Below are 19,435 nucleotides of genomic sequence, written 5' to 3'. Positions count from 1 at the left end.
CCCTTAGCCTCCATCCCTCCTCTCGTTCCTGGCCCCCCCGCCTCCCCAGGAGAGGACCACAAAACCCTGGAGCTCTTTTTACCTGAAAAATAAATCCAGGAGCAAGACCTTTTACATTACGTTTATCAAAAGGGAGGATGTTCGTCTCATGACTCCTTTAAAATGAAGCATTTGTGTCTGAGAGGTTTCAAGTGACTGGTGTCTGTAGGACCGGGATCCACGCTAGGATTCTCTGACTACATCACAGCCGGGTGGCCATGCGGAAGTCTGGGCTCAGAGAGATAGCACGGTGTCATGCGTGCAAAAAGAAAGGCTTTGGGGTTTCCGAGCTTCGCTTTTGTTATCTAAAAATGGGGATTAAAAAACTTTCTTTTTGGGGCGCCTGGGTGGCTCAGTCGGTTGGGCTTCTGACGGCTCAGGTCATGATCTCACAGTTTGTGGGTTCGAGCCCCACGTCGGGCTCTGTGCTGACAGCTCGGAGCCTAGAGCCTGCTTCGGATTCTGTTTCTCCCTCTCTCTGTCTGCCCCTCCCCTGCTCACGCTCTGTCTTCTGTCTCTCTCTCTCTCTCAAAATAAATAAACATTAAAAAAAAAAAAAAACTTTCTTTGGGGGATTGTTGTAAGAATGAAATGAGAGTACACATCAACCACATGTGAAGATATATCCCAGATCGGCGTGATGGTAACTTTTCTCATGGACATGTTGTGTCGCGTTCACCGTCATACTGGTTTCTGCCTTAATTGTTTCAAATGACAAAACAGAGCTAATTATAGTTGCCACTAAATCATGTTTTAAAAAGATTGAACTAGCGAAAGTACAAATTCGTAGAACTTTTCTGGAGGCAAATTAGTATTATCTATCAAATAAATATATATGTGTGTATATATATATTTTAATAGAATTTTACTCTAGGAATTTGTTAGGAGAGTAGGCAGATGTCATTCATAAGTATGGTAATCGTGACATGGTTGACAATATGAAAATTTACGAACAACCTATAAATTCTGCATAGGAGACTGGTTAGGTAAATTATTATACATCTATACAGAGGAATACCGTCTAGGTAGCCATTAAAAATCATTTATTCTTATGGGAAATATTCATTTGTGTATCATTAAGTGAAAATTGCAAAGAGTAAACTGGGGTACACTGTTATGTTAATAAATAAGAAAAGCACGTATATACAACGGAAAGAAAAAAAGAAAAAAGGAGGGTTCATACCAAAACATTAATCATAGTTTTCTTTGGCTGGAATCCAAGTGATTTTTGTTGTCCTTTGTGTTTTCTGTATTTTACTAATTTCTTGTACCCCATATACTTTATTTCTTTAATTAGAAAAAAACCATGAGTTTAAAATATGGCCACTTAACTCATCATGTTTTCAAATGAGCATTAAGTTTAAGTTTAAAATGCTTCAGAGAGGGGGCACCTGGGTGGCTTCGTTGGTTGGGCTTCTGACCTCGGCTCAGGTCATGATCTCACAGTTCATGGGTTCGAGCCCCGCATCGGGCTCTGTGCTGACAGCTCAGAGCCTGGAGCCTGCTTCCGATTCTGTGTCTCCTCCTCTCTATCCTTCCCATGCTCTGTCTCTCTCTGTCTCTCAATAGTAAGTAAATGTTAACACAATTTTTTTTAAGGCTTCAGAGAGACTTTGAAAGAACTTATAAATGTGTACATAGAAACAAAGCTGAGAAGAAACACCTCAAAATGTGCATAACATGATTTCTGTGTGGTGGTTTAGGCAGTCATTTTATTATTGATCTTTTATTTTGCTGAATTTTCAAAATTTCTACGGTCTACATGTATTACTTTTATGAAGAACAGGGAAAATGCTATCAGAGTATCTGAAAAATTGGATAATTATTATTTACTAAGAGTAATATTTTCTCAGTGCCTTCTGTGATTTCTGGTTGATTTGAGCTTTTTTTTTTTTTTTTCTCCTTTACTGAATTTAGTTTATCTTGCAAGTAAATAAACCGACTCAGAGGCAGCCCGTTTGTCAGTTTCAAGATGTCTAATTTGAAAAAAATCTAATTTCTTTTCTTCTTAAAATCTCTCATTCATATATCAGGGAGACTTTAATTTGTAGCATCAAGTTATTCAAAGCCCAAGTCCTAAGCTGCTGGAGGGAAGACAGTTCCCAAGCACAGCCAGCTGAATCCGAGGAAAGCCTGAAAATCTTCCGGGCGAGTCTGGCCTCACAGGATTGTCAGCCTGATTTTAGATCAAAGGGGCTCAGATAAACGCATTAACTTTCGACTACTTCTCCTCCAAGCCTCAGATCCCCTGGACGCTTGCCCATTTGGGCTGAGACCTGTAGGCGGCTGTTTTTGGAGCAAGGGTGCCTTGAGGTCACAGCTAACGCACAGATTTCCATGTCTGGTAAAACAACCAGCATGTGTTTACCAACATGAATGGTATTTTTCAAGGTCAACGCTGGGTTCCTAGCAAATGGAAAAAATAATTGGTATGCAGGATAGAAAAAAGGCCAAGAAAGTTGTAGGCCTATTGTTAAAGCCCTCTGTACAGCACACAATTTTAGGGAGGCCTCTCGCGGGCCAGTCTGCCATGTGCACTCCACCCTCTCGCCCACAGATTGGATCTCACCCTGGACATGTACAGGGGAATGAAGTTGGGACATGATTACATTTTTCCCCATCTTTTGTCCTCTTCTTACAGGGTCACAGTTATTTTGGTATTGGATAAGAGCTCTTATTGACAAATACGAACAAGGCCGACATGTGCTTAAATACCATCGCAGGTAAGAAAATGAAAAACGAGAAAACTAGCAACGTATTTCTTTCCTGCATCCGTGCGCAGGCCCAACTTAACCCCGCTTTCAGAGACGCCCTTATGGGATGCAAACCTAACTACTGTTCCCCCTTCAAACCTGCTTCTCTCTGGGACAGGACCTGAGCTCCTTGGTGTAGCATTTGGGGGTCTTAGCCACCGCATTATCTCTTTAGCCACCTCTACCCCTCCCACTTCACACCCAAACTTCCTGTCATGTCCTGGACCCCAGGAGGGTAGGTCCATAAATAGCAGGACCCAGAACACGGTGAAACAGCAGGCCCTTGTTCAAAACAAAAATTCAAGGATAAGATTAAAAATTTCAAGGGGCTCCTGGGTGGCTCAGTCGGTTAAGCGTCCAACTTCAGCTCAGGTCATGATCTCGCCGTTTGTGAGTTTGAGCCCCAAGTCGGGCTCTGTGCTGACAGCTCAGAGCCTGGAGCCTGCTTCGGATTCTGTGTCTCCCTCTCTCTCTCTCCCCTTCCCCTGCTCGTGCTCTCTCTGTCTCTGTCTCTTTCAAAAATAAATAAACATTAAAAAAAAAAAGAAGAATTTCAAAATGGCGGCCACAGAGCATTAAGCCCCAAGTACAAGGCCCGTGTGACTTTTTGGGTCAAATGCCCATGAAGTCACCCTAACCTGCGGCACGTTTTCACCTCCGTTTCCTCGCTCCTATGGTGTGTGGCCTGGAGTGTCCTATCTATTGTCTGCTTCCCTCATCTTCCCTCCTCCTTATTCTTTAAGATTCACTTGGCTTGGGTATCTGTGCCAAAGAGTCTCCCAAACTTCCCTCCCACAACCCCGCACCCACAAGTTGGGGTGGGTATTCCTCTTCTGAGCACCTTTTAGACCAGTGATTCCCAAAGGCTGAGCCGGCCACCACCTACTGTATATGTACCTGGGGCGGTTGTGAAAATGGATTTGAATCTCAGGGAGAGGAGCTTAGGCATCTGCCCTTGGAGAGTTCCAGAATGGATATGCATGCACACTGAAGCTTGAGAACGAACGCCCCTTGCCCAGTGTCCTTGCCAAGCCTGTGTTCAGTTCCCTTGTTTCCTTAACATCTGGCCCTACCTACACGTGGTTCCTTGTCTGCTGGACGGAGCTAACTGTTCCCATTTCAGGTCTGCCTTCTTTCCGCTCGTGCTTCTCACTGGCTCCCGGGTCCTCAGAGCCTCTCCTCCTTTCCCTCCAGAGTTAATGCAGCTCCACGTGGCCTCTCTGGCTGGCCCCGGACCCCAGGAGTGACCCGTGGGGTTGGCACTTTCTGGACGGAGCTGCCAGGTGGTAACGTGGTAAGTGCCCGGCCTCCATGATTGCGAACCCCAAAGGGAGACCCTAAGTGTTTGCTTCTTGAGGACCTCCAGCTGGAGGAGAGAGAGAGAGAGAGAGAGGGATGACCCTCTCTCCACAGAGGTGCGCGTGAGAGAGCATCTCATTTTCTCTGTGGTCAGGGGCCCTCGTGTGAGACCTCAGGCAGTCTGCAGGCCGAGGAGACTACAGATGGCACCACCAGGCCCCAAACGGCCGGCATGTTGAGAGGCAGCGGTGAGCTTGTCTGTGGATGGGTTTTCTCGGGTCCCAGCCCACATGTTGGGAGCGCTGATCACAGAGGAGCTGTGCACAAGGCCTGGCAGAGCTCCCGTCCCTGTGCCTCAAGCCTGAGCTTGCAGAGGAGGGCCCAGACACTGGAGAGATGTGGATGACAGACCACCCCAGCCCTGAGACTCAACACAGGGCACTGGATGTTTCTTTTGCAGGAAGGGGGAAGAAGTGCCTGGGGGTGGTGCGTGAGCAAAGGAAACAACGGCCTGAGGTGGCCTCCCCGGTGGACTGGGGGCATGAGCTGTCCGTGTGGCCCCCATGCTGGGCTCACCTCAGCTCGGCCCCGAGGTCTCGGCCGGCCACACTCTCAAGACCACCCCAGGGCCTCCGAGACCCGTGAGCCCCACAATGAGCAAGCCAGCTCCAGGTCTTGGGGCTCCCCATCGCCCTCCCTCGAGGCATCTGGGGCACGACGACACCAGCTTCCCTCGGCCCTGTTTCGAGGCCTGTCTACCAGGAGCTGGAAGACCGCCTCCGGAAAACTTGGCCCTCTCTCTCCTGTTTTGATTAGTGTTTTTGCTTTGTTTAACAAATATCTCACGGCTGTTGTTTCAAAAATTAGTTTTTTCTCATTCGGGGCATCGTCAAATCTGGATCCCGTGCCAGCCAAACTAGGCAAAAATTTCTAGGCCTCCAGGAAGCTGTTACAGAGAGGGGAGCCCTGTGGTTCCCACAGCGTGAAGGAGGACAGGTCACCCCACGGACCATTAAGCAATTGTCTGGGAGCCAGTTGTCTGCTGGTCTGTGAATAGTTGCCTGAGTAAGCAGATGTCTCGCGGATCATGAGGTAATTGGGGCCACGATACCCAGTGCTTCAGCCACACGATTTCTCCTTCTCCCCTTGAAATTTTCCTTAATCGTCATCATCATCCTCACTCGCTGTACGAGCTTAAAGCTACTGAGTGCTTAATATGTGCAAGGCACGGTCTTAAGCTTCTCCTTTATTAAAATTTTTTTTTAACGTTTTATTTATTTTTGAGACAGAGAGAGACAGAGCATGAACGGGGGACGGGCAGAGAGAGAGGGAGACACAGAATCGGAAGCAGGCTCCAGGCTCTGAGCCATCAGCCCAGAGCCCGACGTGGGGCTCGAACTCACGGACCGCGAGATCGTGACCTGAGCTGAAGTCCGATGCTTAACCGACTGAGCCACCCAGGCGCCCCATCTTAAGCTTCTCCTTAACGAGTCTCATTGTTTCCCATCATACCCCTGAAGTGTTGCAGTTATAACCCCTTTTACGGATGGAGTGATTGAGCCTCCGAGGTGCAAGTGTCCTGTCCGAGGTCAGACGGATATCAGGACTCAAAAACATCCTACGTGTCCTAGCCATAGTGAGCCTCTGCAGATATGATTCTCTCCAAGTGCAACCTGGTCCGAGGACCGCTTCCACTTTGTAGCCTCCCGTTAGCAGGCGGGGCTCGCAGTTCTCTGCAGCACCTGCCACATGCATTTATATTTCTGTCTACCTGTGGTATAGTAAAAAAAAAAAAAAAAAAAAAAATGTATATTTTGTCTTTGTCCCTGGTTCCTGGCGCAGAGCTCTTAAAACCCTTGGGATTTCCTGAGTGATAGGAATGTTACTTATTTATTTTATTATTTTTTTTATGTTTATTTATATTTTTGAGAGAGAGGCAGAGAATAAGTGGGGGAGGAGCAGAGAGAGAGGGAGACACAGGATCCAAAACAGGCTCCAGGCTCTGAGCTGTCAGCGCAGAGCCCGATGCGGGGCTCAAACTCACAAGCTGTGAGAGCATGACCTGAGCCAAAGGTGGACACTTAACTGACTGAGCCACCCAGGCGCCCCAGGAATGTTATTTATAAAGGTCCCTTTGACCATACCTGAGTTTATGCTAATGAGGTGACTCCTGAGGGCTCCCAGAGGAACCAAACACGTGATTACAGGGTAGGAACTTTCAGTCCCACCCCACCTCATCCTCGACCTCCAGAGAGGCGGGGAGGGACTGGGGATTGAGTTCAATCACCAATGGCCAATGCCATTAATCATTAATCAGCGATGCCTACTTATTGAAGCCTCCATTATAAAATCTAAAGGACAAGGACAGAGGAGCCTCTGAGTCGGCAAACACACTCATGTGCCAGGAGGGTGGTGCGCCCCAACTCCATGGAGAAAGAGGCTCCTGCGCTGGGGACCTTTCCAGATCTTGCCCTCTGTACTGCTTCATCTGGCTGTTCATTTCTACCCTGTGTGATAAACTGTATTCTAAGTATAGTGCTTTTCTTTTTTGTTTTTTGGTAATGTTTGTTTATATATGACAGAGAGCACGAGTGGGGAAGGGACAGAGAGAGGGAGAGAGAGAGAGAATCCCAAGCAGGCTCTGTGCTGTCAATTCGGAGCCCAAAGCTGGGCTTGAACTCACGGACCGTGAGATTGTGATCTGAGCCAAAGTTGGATGCTTAACGACTGAGCCACCCAGGCACCCCAGCGCTTTTCTGGTTCTGTGAGTCCATCCAATGAATTGCTGAGCCTGAGGGCAGGTGGCAGGAAGCACTGACCTTGTAGTCAGCCGGTGGAGGTACAGGTAGCCCCGGGACCCCGCGAAGAGCCAGTGTCCGATATGGGGGCAGGATCGTGGGGTCAGTTGGTGTTGGAATTGGTTTGAGTTGTGGGTCACCCAGCTTGTGCCAGAGGACTGGAGAGTGGCTGGTGTGGAAGAGCTACCCCAAACCCCACCGGCCAGTGAGACTTGTAGGTCTGGGGAGGGGCTCGTGTCGCTGGTTAAACAACACGGCGGGGGCGGGGGCGGGGGGGGGGGGCTGCAATGCGTTGCATGCTCAGCATGGCTCACTCCTCCACCTGCAACTTCAGACTCTCAACCCCCAGCGGGAGCTTCTGGAACCTCTCTTCACCTTCAGGGGTTGAGACAGATATTCACTGGGTTGGTTACAGTGAGCCCGACCTTCAAGTGACGGGGAGTAGTAAGTTTCAGCGCCAGGGTCACACTGATACTTGGTGACAGAGCAAGGACCGGGCTTCCCAGTCTCATGACTGACACACCTCTACCTCACCATCTTTCAGCTTTCCAAAGTATCCTTCCTGATCCGATGCCACAATTCTCTGGGGCCAAAATGCAAAATGAAGTCACCGTGAAGCTGCCGTTGACTCACTGCGGGACACTGGTTTCCAGGTCGGTGTCACTTCCACTCCACACTCCAAACTGGACTATTTTCCATCAGGGGGTATAAATGGCCCTTAGGTCTCAGCTTCCTCCCCTCGCCCACCAGATGTTGTGAATCATAGGCCTATGAATCTCAAGGCCTCCGTCCAATAAAGACGCAGGAGCTAAAGGCAGGTGGGGAGGGGGAAGATCCCGGAAAGTCCCCACTACTGTCAGCAGCTTCCATGGCAGGGAGGATTCACCGGGCTGGCTGGGTCCGGAGCTTAGAGGCCAACTGAGAATCTGTCATCAGCTCGCTCTTGTTCCAGAAACAGCTTCTTCAAAGGGGTCTGCAGCAGCGGTGGGGAGGCCTGCTCAGAGTCTCTGGGATTGTTGGAAGGTGGAAGGAGGAGAGGAAGGTGGGGAGGACGCCTGGAGCCCTGCCACCCGAGTGAGGCCGGTGACAGGAAGAATCTATCAATCTTGTGTGCAGAGCCAAATATGGTGCTGGGGCTCAATAGGTAATAAACAATGGTCACATTGCGGGCTCGACAAGGAGAGACATTACAGATGAGAGCCAGGGGCAGCCTGACGTCACTGTGTGCGGCCAAGCCGGCTGGCTCACCCTGGGCTGCAGAAATTCCATATTTGTCCTTTTTGAGCCCACATGTGCTTTCTTCTCCATGTGCTCAGAGCAGGAAGGGGAAACTGAGGCCCGTGTGTCGCTTGGGAGATGTATCCCCGGGGGTGTGATAGGAATTGAGCCTGTCTTATATCGTGACTTGCTTTTGGCAGTCTTGTCCACATGCAGCCAGGCTCTTAGCGGCAACAGCAAGAGATCCGTGAGTGGAAGTCACCAGAACTGGCACTTCAAAAAATTTATTATTATTATTTTTAATGTTTGTCTATTTTTGAGAGACAGAGAGAGAGAGAGCACGTGTGGGGAAGGAACAAAGAGAGAGGGAGACGCAGAATCCCAAGCAGGCCCCAGGCTCCGAGCTGTCAGCACAGAGCCCGACACGGGGCTCGAACCCACGGACCACGAGATCATGACCCTAGCCGAAGTTGGCGCTTAACCGACTGAGCCACCCAGGCATCCTGAACTGGTACATTTGTTAATGAAAATGGTTTAAGCAGACATTAAAGTGTGAGTTTTAGATACTCCAGGACCGGTTTGTTGGGGGGTGGGGCGGGGACACGGGGACACCTAAGGCTGGCCGCTTCTCAGAGCGCTGAAGACAGTCTAGCTGGAGACCAGCTCTCACACGTACAGATCTGAGAGCAGGGCACGGTGTCTTCCCATCCAGGCCAAACAGTTGGCGCGCATAAGGGCAGTGGGGCCAGGAAACACCCATGCTGTCTTCCTGCACATCACGAATAAGGTGGCACATATTCCTTTCCCTGTGCCTGTCTGTATTCAGGTTTTCTTAACAATGAGATTTCTCTGGAGCGCGTGTCCTATATAACTGCAGAGACGAGTAGCTGACGAGGGAGGTAGTGTCGACTCGCACAGGATTCTGAGCCAGAAAGTCCTGGCTTTGTGTCTTAGAACCCCAGCTGTGCCCATCACCAGCTGTGAGACCTTAGGGTGTTCACCTCACTCCCCATAAAAATGGGGCAATCTCGGGGCGCCTGGGTGGCTCAGTCGGTTAAGCGTCCGACTTCGGCTCAGGTCATGATCTCGCGGTCCGTGAGTTCGAGCCCCGCGTCGGGCTCTGTGCTGACAGCTCAGAGCCTGGAGCCTGTTTCAGATTCTGTGTCTCCCTCTCTCTGACCCTCCCCCGTTCATGCTCTGTCTCTCTCTGTCTCAAAAAAAAAATAAATAAACGTTAAAAAAAATTTTTTTTTTAAAATAAAAAAAATAAAAAAAAAATGGGGCAATCTCTTCCTCTCGGCAGGGTTTTTGGGAGAGGCAGAAAGAGCCTCCAAAAGGGCCGAGTGTAGTAGGTTCTCAGGAAATGGAATGAATTCGGGTTCTCCTAAACTGAAGTCATAAACTACCTGTAGGTTGTCATTGGCTAGAAACCCTCCTCACTCCCGCTTAGAGCTCTCGAGAACAGGCTGTGGCTTTAAAAATGCAGATGCCTTCTGCAGAAGAGGAAAGGCTGTGCGAGGAAAGCCAAAGGGCACCATGTCCTAACTGGCACGACTCTGTCTGCACCCTGATGCCTGCCTTGCTGGTCCCAGAATGCTGAGCAGGGACCCGGACCGGGGCTTCTGTGGTTGCGGGCCCAACCGTGAGGCCAGAATACATCACCATTCTTTCCCCGATGGTCATCCCCAGGGAAAATGCACGGTAAGCCTCAGAAAGCCTTCAAGGGGGTCAGCAGCACAAGGTGTGGGAACCGGAGGTGGGGGTGGGGAAGATGCAGTTCCCGGGCTGCCCGGAAGCGACTGGCACTCTGGAGTGTGTTGCTGATGGCAATATGGCCGCCACACTTGGCGCCGGAAGCGATGGTCGCCATATGCATTTTAGGCCGTCATGTTGATTAGACCCGCTCCTGTTTGCTCTCTGCAAATACTGCCTGAATGGAAAATTAGGAGAGCCACGTGCATTTGCTTTATATTGTCCAGGATGGAAAACCCGGGCCCTTTGTGCCAGAAGGAAAATATCTGAGAGGCTATTGGTCTAAGTTTGTTTTTTTTAATGTTTATATATTTACTTTTGAGAGAGAGAGAGAGAGAGAGCGCGCACAAGTGGGGGAGGGACAGAGAGAGAGGGAAACACAAAATCCAAAGCACGCTCCAGGCTCTGAGCTGTCAGCACAGAGCCCAACACGGGGCTCGAGCTCACAAACCGTGAGATCACGACCTGAGTGGAAGTCAGACACTTAACCGACTGAGCCCCCTGGGCGCCCCAATGGGGGTCTGAGCTTTCAATGTCACGGAGAGAGAATGCGCCAGAGCGGGATCAACGCTGATGGACCAAAATGGTGAGGAAAATAGGGTAAAAATGGGAAATAAATTAGGATGTCTGAGAGGAGGTCACTAACACCAGAGAAGGATTAAACCCCAAACACTACTTATGAGTTTTATGTGTAAGTTTGCAATTCATATTAGTCCCACAGAGAAGCTACATTAAGAATAGTGGATTAAATAAATAAAGAAAGAAAGAATAATGGCAGACTGTGGCGATTGTCGTTTGTCACCCATAGTACTCCACGTTTCCACTCGGTGGCAACAAAACCAGTGATCTAAATATTAGCAAGTGGAACACACGATAAACATTTAGTTATATATTATTATCCCTGTAAAGTCATTACAACAGAAATAAAAACTGTTTTTTATTTTAACTATTAATATTCATCAAATGTTAATGAAAATACCTAACAAATAATTATGAAAAACACATGGCTTAAGTAATAAAGATGAAAGAGATGATAATCGTGAATATTGAATCTGCAAAATAAAGAACATACCATTAATAAGACTTAATTATGTCATTAAATATTTAACTTCACTTTCACTACTAAATTTTGTTTGCACTTGGCATATTTCAAATGCAAAAAGCTTTGCAATAAGATTTGTGGTTTCAGCAACATCAAATGCCAGCGCATCTAAGTTTGACTTACTGTCTTCATCAAATTGGTCAAACATCATTTTATTTATCATTAAGTGAAATGAACGATGCTCTTGGCGTTTACTGCAAGTTATGCTTTATACAAAAGAGGGGTTTAATAATTGATTTTAGGTTAGAGCCACAAAAACAGTGTTTTCTAGTGGTGAGGAAAAATAATTGCTTCTCTTTCAGTTTTTTTGTTTGTTTTGTTTTGTTTTTGTTTTTTGGAGTATCACACTACTTTGTGTATTGCCTACCATTTGCATAGAAAAATGCAGATCTGATTCTGCCTTGGCTTGCCAGAGAATGGATCCTACAGCAGCCACCAATAGACCCACCCATTTCCTCGGAATTGGTCCCTTATAACTCCTGTTTCCCGAAACACGCTTACAAGTAACAGACGGTAAGATAGGTTCCTGGTGCCACTGAAGGCACTGGGAACTCCCGCCCTCCCCCTGGCATGAAGTGACAGCCTCCTCTCCGTCGCCCAGTGCAGGGCTTGGCCGTATCGCTCAGTGGGCACAGCCAGACCACGCGCACAGCATAGGGACACAGCTGGCCCTGCTCGTCACAGCCAACGACGCGCATCTCTTCACATTCTGTGTTCAGTGGCATCACACTGGTGGCTGGAAATCAGCCATGAAACGTTTACACCAAAGAAATGGGCAAATACTACTCTGGGCTCCACCGCGCCCCCCACCCTAGAGGGCCCGTTAAACGTTTACTAGCGCGTCCCTGCACGCACATGCAGGGATCTGGACGTGCTGCCCGGCCGTCTCCTCCTGTGCCCTTTCCCTATCCGGGCCTCTGATGACCCGAAGCTCAAACACTCTGTGGTCGCCAGCAGGGCAGGGCACCAGGCACCCACCTCAGGCAGCTCTCACTGCGCGGTGTGGCCGCTCGGTCTTTCTCCCCTGGCCTCTTGAGTCTCCTGACCAACTTTTCTTCCTGGTCAGGCAGCTGAGGCAGGGGCGTAAACGGCCTTGGCAGGCTTTTCCTTCGCTGACTAGAACATAAAGAGCTCTTTGTTGGGAGAGGAAGGCCAATCCTTTCATGGAAGTCTCTAGCTATGTTTGCTGCTCAGTCAGTACCTCAAGTTGGGCCCTGAGGGCCAAGCAGGAAGCTGGACGAGAGGCAAGGGACCCACTGTCCCAGTTGGCCCAGGACTGAGGGCCTTACTGGTACTAAAACCAAGGGTAGTTCCAGACGACCCTAGCTGGTTGGTCACCCTCAGGGCGTCTCCCATCATTTCTCTCTCTCTGAGGCTGGACGCTGGGTGACATCAGGAGGCCCAGATCTGTGGAAAGGCCTCTTCCTCCTCTGATGGCTGCCGGCAAGAACAGGAGAAAGCAGGGAAGAAACCAGAATTCCTGAGGGGAGATGCAGTGTTTCCATCCTGGGGCATAAATGAAGGTCGTGGGCTCAATCCGTCACCCATTAAGGACCCCAGTTACCTAATCTCCAGGGCGTGAGCCCCAGGTGCTGGGAGAGACCTGCAGGGAGGCTGGTCTGGCCTCCCGCCTCCTGACTGTCAGGCCTGTGCAGGCCCATTGATATTCCAGGGCGGTCGGCAGCCTCAGAGTTTCCCAGCCCCCACAGACATGCTCTTCTGACTTTCCTTTCCAACTTGGCTGTCGGTACCTGACTGGCACACTGGTCCGGCCCTTGGGGGCAGCAGCCTGGCACGTCAGCCTGTCGATACTAGACAAACAGGCCCATCCTGACCCCTGCGGCAGCCTTCAGGGATGTGCTGGCTCTTTTCAGAGGAAACATTGGTGTCTGTGCAAAACTTCCAACTTTGAAAGAATGAACGGTGACCAGAATAATAATGGGGCGAGTCGCCCGGACTCCTCGTGCTCAAACTTGTCTTAGAGTCGAGCCGTTTTTGATCGTCTCCCCGTTTTCCCATCTCTGCGGTGAGGTGGGCAGTCAGGCGGGCCCCAGGGCTGCTGGGCTGGGGGTGGTGTTGGGTGGTTCCCCTTACTCCTGAGGGGCTCTGTCCACATAGGGGGTGCTCGTGCACAGGCTGGAGTCTGTCTTGTTAGCCAGCAAGAGACTGATTAACTGTCCCTAGAGATTCAGAGGCTGGGACGGGTGACTTTAGTCACCGCGTAAGGCCCGGCCACTCATCGGTTTTGCCTCCCTCCACCTGCCTGCCATTTGCCAGCCCTCTAAGGGTCTACTCAGGGACCACCCCTCCGAAGTCTCAGCAGCTCAGTCAGAGGCTCCCTCTCCAGGCTCACCTGGCACTCAGTGCTTAAGTCTTTCATGGCCCTTGCTCATATCAACACTATTTTTTGTCCTCCTCGAGGACTTCTGGGCGGAAGGGAGCTTTTCGTATCACCTCTGTATCGATAACAGCGCCTTATACTCAGTAAATGCTCAATAAATGCCCACCGAGGGTTTTGAATGCTTGCAGGACTCCCTTTGAATCACAGCTCAAGGGATTACCTCTCCCGGGAAGCTTTTTTGGGTTAATCAAGGGTACCTTCACCTTTAAGTATGATCCCGACCCTCCCTTATGTTGGGAAGTAGTGAATATGGTGTAATTAGTCCTGATAGCTAATGTGAGTTGAGCACTCACAACATGCCAGGCGCTGTGGGAAGCACTTCACGTGCCTTTCTGTCCTTAAGTGACAACACCCCACTGAATTAAGTTCCGCTAACATGGTCCCCATTATCCAGATGATAAAGCGGAGGCACCGAGAGGTTAAGAAACTTACGTAAGTTGACTTGTCTGGGAAGTGCTGAGGTCAGGATCGAACCCATCTCGTCTGGCTTTCGACTGGCTCGCTCACGATGTCCTACTCTCTCTGAGTTTTATATTTGGTTGCGTACTGAATGAATGGTTGAAGTCCCCAGGGTGGCATTTCTGTGATGAAATGTGCCTGCACAGTCCAACCGGCAGCCCCTTTTCCCGTGGGGCTGCTGAGCCCCTGAAATGTGGCGAGAGTGTGCCCAAGAAAATAAAACGTTTACGTTTTAACTAACGTCAGTTTCAATAGCCTCATGTGACTAGTCGCTACTGTATTGGACAGCACAGCACAGAAGCTGAAGGACGTATTTTGACTATCTTTTCTAAGTCTCTTACCACGTAGTCCACGGCCATCCAAGAAGAACTTGGAATGGCTAGTCTTCGTGTCTTTCAGTGCTGGGAAAACACCCAGCTATTACTTGCCCTGAATTCGTGGACTAAGTCGATGTCCATCCTTACAGTGTTTTTTTTCTACCTCCAGTGGTTTCCCGCACGCGAAGACATGCAGAGCTCTAGTTTCTTCATTCACAGAGCCCTGGAGAAGAACAGACGGTCCAGGGCAGACTGGTAAACTAGCGCTGAGACCAGGGACAGGAAGTGAGCTACCCTAACAACACCTACTACGTGCTGGGCCTTGCGTTGGGCATTATCTTATTTACTCCGAAAAGCGATTGGGCGGCCTCACTAATTCCCATTGTATGGTTGGGGAAAACTCAGAAAGTCACACTCAGGAAGTGACAGAGACGTGGCTTGAGCTGAGTCCGTGTGATTTCACTGGCCCGTCAACTTTCATCTTAATCACAGAATGTTCACTGTTCCACGGCAAAGGGGAATATTCGAGACTGACCACCTGTTCGAAGTGTGTGTGTGTGTTTATTGTTCCAATAGTGATACAAGGCAAGTGGTTAGAATTTAGCGTCCTAGCAAAATGGACCTCTTTTGTATTCTTACCTCTCTGTATTCCTTATAGGGTAGAAAATTCTAGAGCTGCAATGTCCAATACAGTAGGCAGTAGCTACTGTGGCTGTGGGCCCTCGAAACGTGGCTCATCGAGATGTGTTACAAGTATAAAACACATACCAGATTTCAAAGATTTGGTATGGAAAAAAAAAAGAATATAAAATACCTCACTGATGATTTCTGTATGGATTATACTGAAATGATTGCATTTTAGATATATTGAGGGTATAGAGCAATTGATGTTCTTTCTTTTTACTTTTTTAAATATGGCTCCTAGGAAAATCTAAGCGGCCTCTGCGGTTCACATTATATTTACATCGGAGAGCGCCAGTGTCTAGGGGAGTGTATTTGCGAATTCTGGATAAAAGGTAAGCGGCTTGTTAAAATTCTCCTCAGCCTCAGAAAACGCTTTCGTGCCACTAACACCGGCCCCGAAAGGAAGCAAAGTTGGGAGGCTCAGTCGCGGCGTGGGCCCGTGCAGTCCTCCTGGCCCCCCGCGGGCCGCGCTGGGGGCTCCGTCATGCTCGTGCCCTTAAACTGCGCCATCATTTCTTTTCTTGAGCAAAGTGCTTCGTCATTCCTCTCTGGGAGGCAGGTAGGTGATGAAACCACGGCACAGAGAAATGACCTGATCTCTCCAAGGTCGTTATGGAAGGCCATAGCCAAACCCCTCGGAGCAGTCTACTGCAGAGTTTACCGCCCGAAATGCTTTTCCGGTGGGTGATCTTAACGGCAGGAGAGCAGGTTCAATGCCCGGGCTTACGGGGGTGGGGGAAGGGATCACAGTGTCTGTGAGTGCCTGACCCCACCCGTCCCGAGTAGTATTCACCGCTCCCTGGGCTCAATAACTTCCATTCTCCTAACAGAGATGGAAAGTGCCGTCGTATCCCTCTTTGATGATTTAAAAGTGTTGTGCGCCTTTTCCTCTTTCCTCTTTCTATCCAGCCCTCTCCCTTCCCCTTGCCGCTTTTCACGTTTCCATAGCAACCACCTCTATTGTATCCGTGACTGTGAAGAGAAATCTTGCAGATGTTAGTAGAGATCCAACACCTTCCAGCAGCTATTTTGATTCACAGTCTCCTTATCTCTCGGCGCTGATTTTCTTGCCCTTTCTTCTCCCTACAGCTGCTCGCTTCCCCCCCAAGTACCTGCAAGCCCTTTAGCGTGGCTCCCTCTGTCCTCCACGAGCCTGGGTGAGCTCGGGGCAGGCCGGCATCTCTGGGGCTCATCAGAAACCTTAATTCTTCAGGTGGCTCTGACACAACATGCTAGACGCGGAAGCTCCAGGGGGCTGGCATCAAAGGCCGGAGGGCAGTGGGGTAGGATCTCCAGACGCCCTTAGGCGAGCCCCCTTACCTGAAGGCCGCAGAGCACAGGGAGGGCCTTCCTCGGCCCTCCTTCCCGCCTACCACATCCGGCTCTTTTTCCAGCTCCCGCTCGCCTCCACCCCAGCCTCGTGGAAAGCTCGGGACCACACCCGTGCCTTTGAATGTCTTCATTCTGTGCATTTCCCGTGGAGGGATCAGCCACCTTTCCTTGCTGGTTCAGAGGACAGGGCAGACATGGGAACACGCACACGCTCTCGTCAGGGCTTTGAAGACCCACGACACCTGAATCCCCCACCTCCCCTCTCAGGGCCAGGCTCAGCTGGCCATCTGGAAAGGCCATCAGAATGGGGCTTTATCGTTCCCCTCCCGAAACTGTTTGAAGAGTTCATAGCCTACAATCCCTCCTTGGAACCGGGCATTATTCTCTTGATTACACAAGCCTGACAGCCTGATCATAATAAACATGTAACTGAAGAGAACCTATTCCTTTCCAGCGGCATTATTTATTCACCTAAAGCAAAGGCTGAGCTATATTTAGCATATGATGTCAGTGGGTTGTTTGGATTCTTGGAAATTGGCAGGAAGCCACCTCTCACATGATATATGAAATCACTGATAAATGCTTCTTTTCACCAAAAGAAAAACAGCTTAATAAATGCGGTCCTTTTCTGCTTTCATCTTCTCCCTCCCTCCCTCCCTCTCCTCCACCGTCCTCCCTCCCCGCCGGCCCCTCCCCCTCCACCTCCTCCCGCCCCTTCCACGTCTGGGATTTGTCTTTCTGTGGCACAGCTCAGCAGAGCCTGTGAAGTGGAAATGAGTTGCTCAGTATCACAGATCAAAATGAGGCTGTTGGGATGCTCGGGATGGTTTTTTCCTCTCCTAGAGCCTGGAAGGCGGCCAAAGCGCGAGTGAATCAGACACACACGCACAAAAAGGCAAATCTATACAGCAGTGGCTTTATGGGGCCCAGTATTTATGGTGCAGCACTCGCTCTGGGTTGCTATTTTGCAGGCGAAGATGGGAAATAGATAGTGATTCAGGATTGCCATTAAGTGTGGAAACAGCCCCTGTACAGATTGTGTGTAATAAACCAAGTACGGAGAGAAGCCGTAAGAAGCCCAGGATTTGCCACACTGGATCAGCCTTGAGGCCCATCAAGTTCAAGCTCCTGATTTGTGTGCTGGCTAATACCTGGTGCTTGGAACAAATCTTGCTGCCTTCCCTCTGTCTTCCCCGCCATGTGCTTGGTCCATTATACAAGGCTGTCGGAGGGCTTGGGCGGGCCTGTGTGTTTGGAGTTAAATTAATTCTTGCCCTCCTGTGGAGATCAGTTTATATGGCCCGAAGCGGAAGATTTAATTGCCCTTCTCTTAGCTCCTGTAAAAAGCAGCGTCATTACTGATCTCGTGGATTCACCCAGGCCCTTTCATAATCAGCTGTCGCGTTTAACTCAGTGACCCCCAGCAGGGGCCTGGTGGGTAGTTTTCCTGGCCATGGGGAATGGGGAAGGCACGGCCCCCAATGGCGGTGGTTCATTTACGTTTGTCCTCAGTGCCGTCCCGCGGCCCCCCCGGTCCTGGCATCGGAAGACATCCTGAAGACCAGAGATGCACTTGTTTTCAGCCCCTTATTATTTGGGGTGTCTTCATCAGGTGCCTTCTAACATCCGCTCTGTCAAACAGTCCTGCCTGTAACCGCGGGCGTGAGAGTTTCAAAGATGCCACCGTGACACTGGCTGCTGCTGGCCTTTCTTCCGCACCCGCCCCTGGGCTGAGCTGGCTCCCACAACTCTTCAATCTTCAGCCTCAGTCGGAGAGGAGAAACGAAAGGGAGGAGGAGGAGGAAGTGAGAGCAAACCAAAGCTGTGTTCCTCCTGTACCTGCCTCGGTTCTTAGTGGGGTGCGGGATAGATGGACGGGGACAATAGACAGATTAACCGGGACAGAGGGGGGATGCACCCTGGCATCAATTACTCATCGAGAGATCCCACCAAATGAACTCTGGTTGCAGGTCAAAGCTGTTCTCCGATTCCACGGTCAAATTAGCCCTCGCTTGGGACTCCATAATAGGGACTGCAGGTGAGTGGGGAGTCTTTGTTTCAGCTGGGATTATTTGTTTCCTTCTCAAAATGAGGGGTGTTGGGCCCTGATGACCCGTTAGCTCCCTTCCAGGCTCTGAAACTCTCAGGTTCTGTAATTGTATGATTCTGTGACTTTATGAGTCACCCAGGGGGATTTAACTCTTTCCTGGGAGGTCACCGCCCTCCTCTCCCTGCAGGTGAGGTGAATGAGCTCTCAGACACAGATGCTTCAGGAACATGCCCTGAGGAACAGAGACAGAGACAGGAACAGGAACAGGGCGCCGAGGCTGCTGTGGGTCCTGAGCGAGCAGGTAAATACGCTTCCTCTGGACGCACATTTGCTCTCACTTGGGGACATGGCTCACTCAGGCTCTCTGGAGGGCCAGATCATGTTTATATGAGGATGATGATTGCTGTTTTCTGCAAGGAACGATTCTTTTGGCCCAGGCTGCTTGAGAAGCGGACTGCCTCTCTGTCAGCCCTCGATCTCACATAGTGTGGTACCGTGGCATCTAGCAGGGCATCACGTGACGGGGCCAAATAACCTACTTGCCCATCCCTGGAGGCTGGCCCACGGTTCCCCTAGGGCTGGGCTGCAGTCACTGTCTGTTTTATCACATGACCTTGGGTGAGGTGTGGAAAGACCAGATGCAGGTGAAGACAGAGAGAGACTGAGAAATTTTAAAGATTTTATTATAGTCACGGTTCCCTTGAGAGAGCACTGGACACCATGCAGGGTCTCCTGGGTAAGCACCGGGGGCGGTCAGGGAGCAGAAGGAGGGGGCATGTGTGGTTTCCATGGGAGGGAACAGGCGAGGCAGGACAAAGTCACGCTTAGGATCGGCTAGTGTTTGAAACTGGCCTCCCTGTGAAATCTGTGTTCACTGGGACTGTTAGAGTTTATAGTTTAAAGCTATCTGAGGACTCCAAATGTTTATGGGTATATTAGGGTTCTTCAAGGAAACAGAACCAACAGTGTGTGTGTGTGTGTGTGTGTGTGTGAGAGAGAGAGAGAGAGAGAGAGAGAGAGAGAGGGAGAGAGAGAGATTTTAGGTAATTAGCACAATTATGGTGATTATGGAGGCTGGCAAGTCCAAAGTCTGCTGAGTAGGCTGGCCGGCTAGAGACCCAGGGAAGAGTCAATGCCACAGTTCAAGTCCAGAGACAGTCTGCTGGCAAAATTACCTCTTGCATGGGGATGGGTGTGTGTGTGGGGTGGGGGTGGGGGTGGGGTCAGTCTT

At 50.0% G+C, this 19,435-nt stretch overlaps 1 protein-coding gene across 3 annotated transcripts in view; it reads left to right on the top strand.

Moving 5' to 3' along the window:
* Positions 1-19,435, top strand: part of LOC132685480 (uncharacterized) — a 78,232-nt gene that overhangs the window by 34,665 nt on the left and 24,132 nt on the right. For all 3 annotated transcript variants that reach the window (XR_014135384.1, XM_081790549.1, XM_081790550.1), the window contains exons 2-6: positions 7,434-7,542; positions 8,435-8,618; positions 14,308-15,979; positions 16,217-18,192; positions 18,392-18,505. Coding sequence is in view for 2 of the 3 variants with exons in the window: in XM_081790549.1 (XP_081646675.1) it covers positions 18,108-18,192; positions 18,392-18,505 (199 nt within the window). In the remaining variant the exon portion in view is untranslated. The remainder of the gene's footprint in view (positions 1-7,433; positions 7,543-8,434; positions 8,619-14,307; positions 15,980-16,216; positions 18,193-18,391; positions 18,506-19,435) is intronic.

Source organism: Panthera onca, chromosome D2, assembly GCF_046562875.1.
Source record: "Panthera onca isolate mPanOnc1 chromosome D2, mPanOnc1 haplotype 2, whole genome shotgun sequence".
NCBI lineage: Eukaryota > Metazoa > Chordata > Mammalia > Carnivora > Felidae > Panthera > Panthera onca.
Note: the sequence above shows the minus strand (reverse complement) of the source record. Positions and strands in the feature narration are given on the sequence as shown.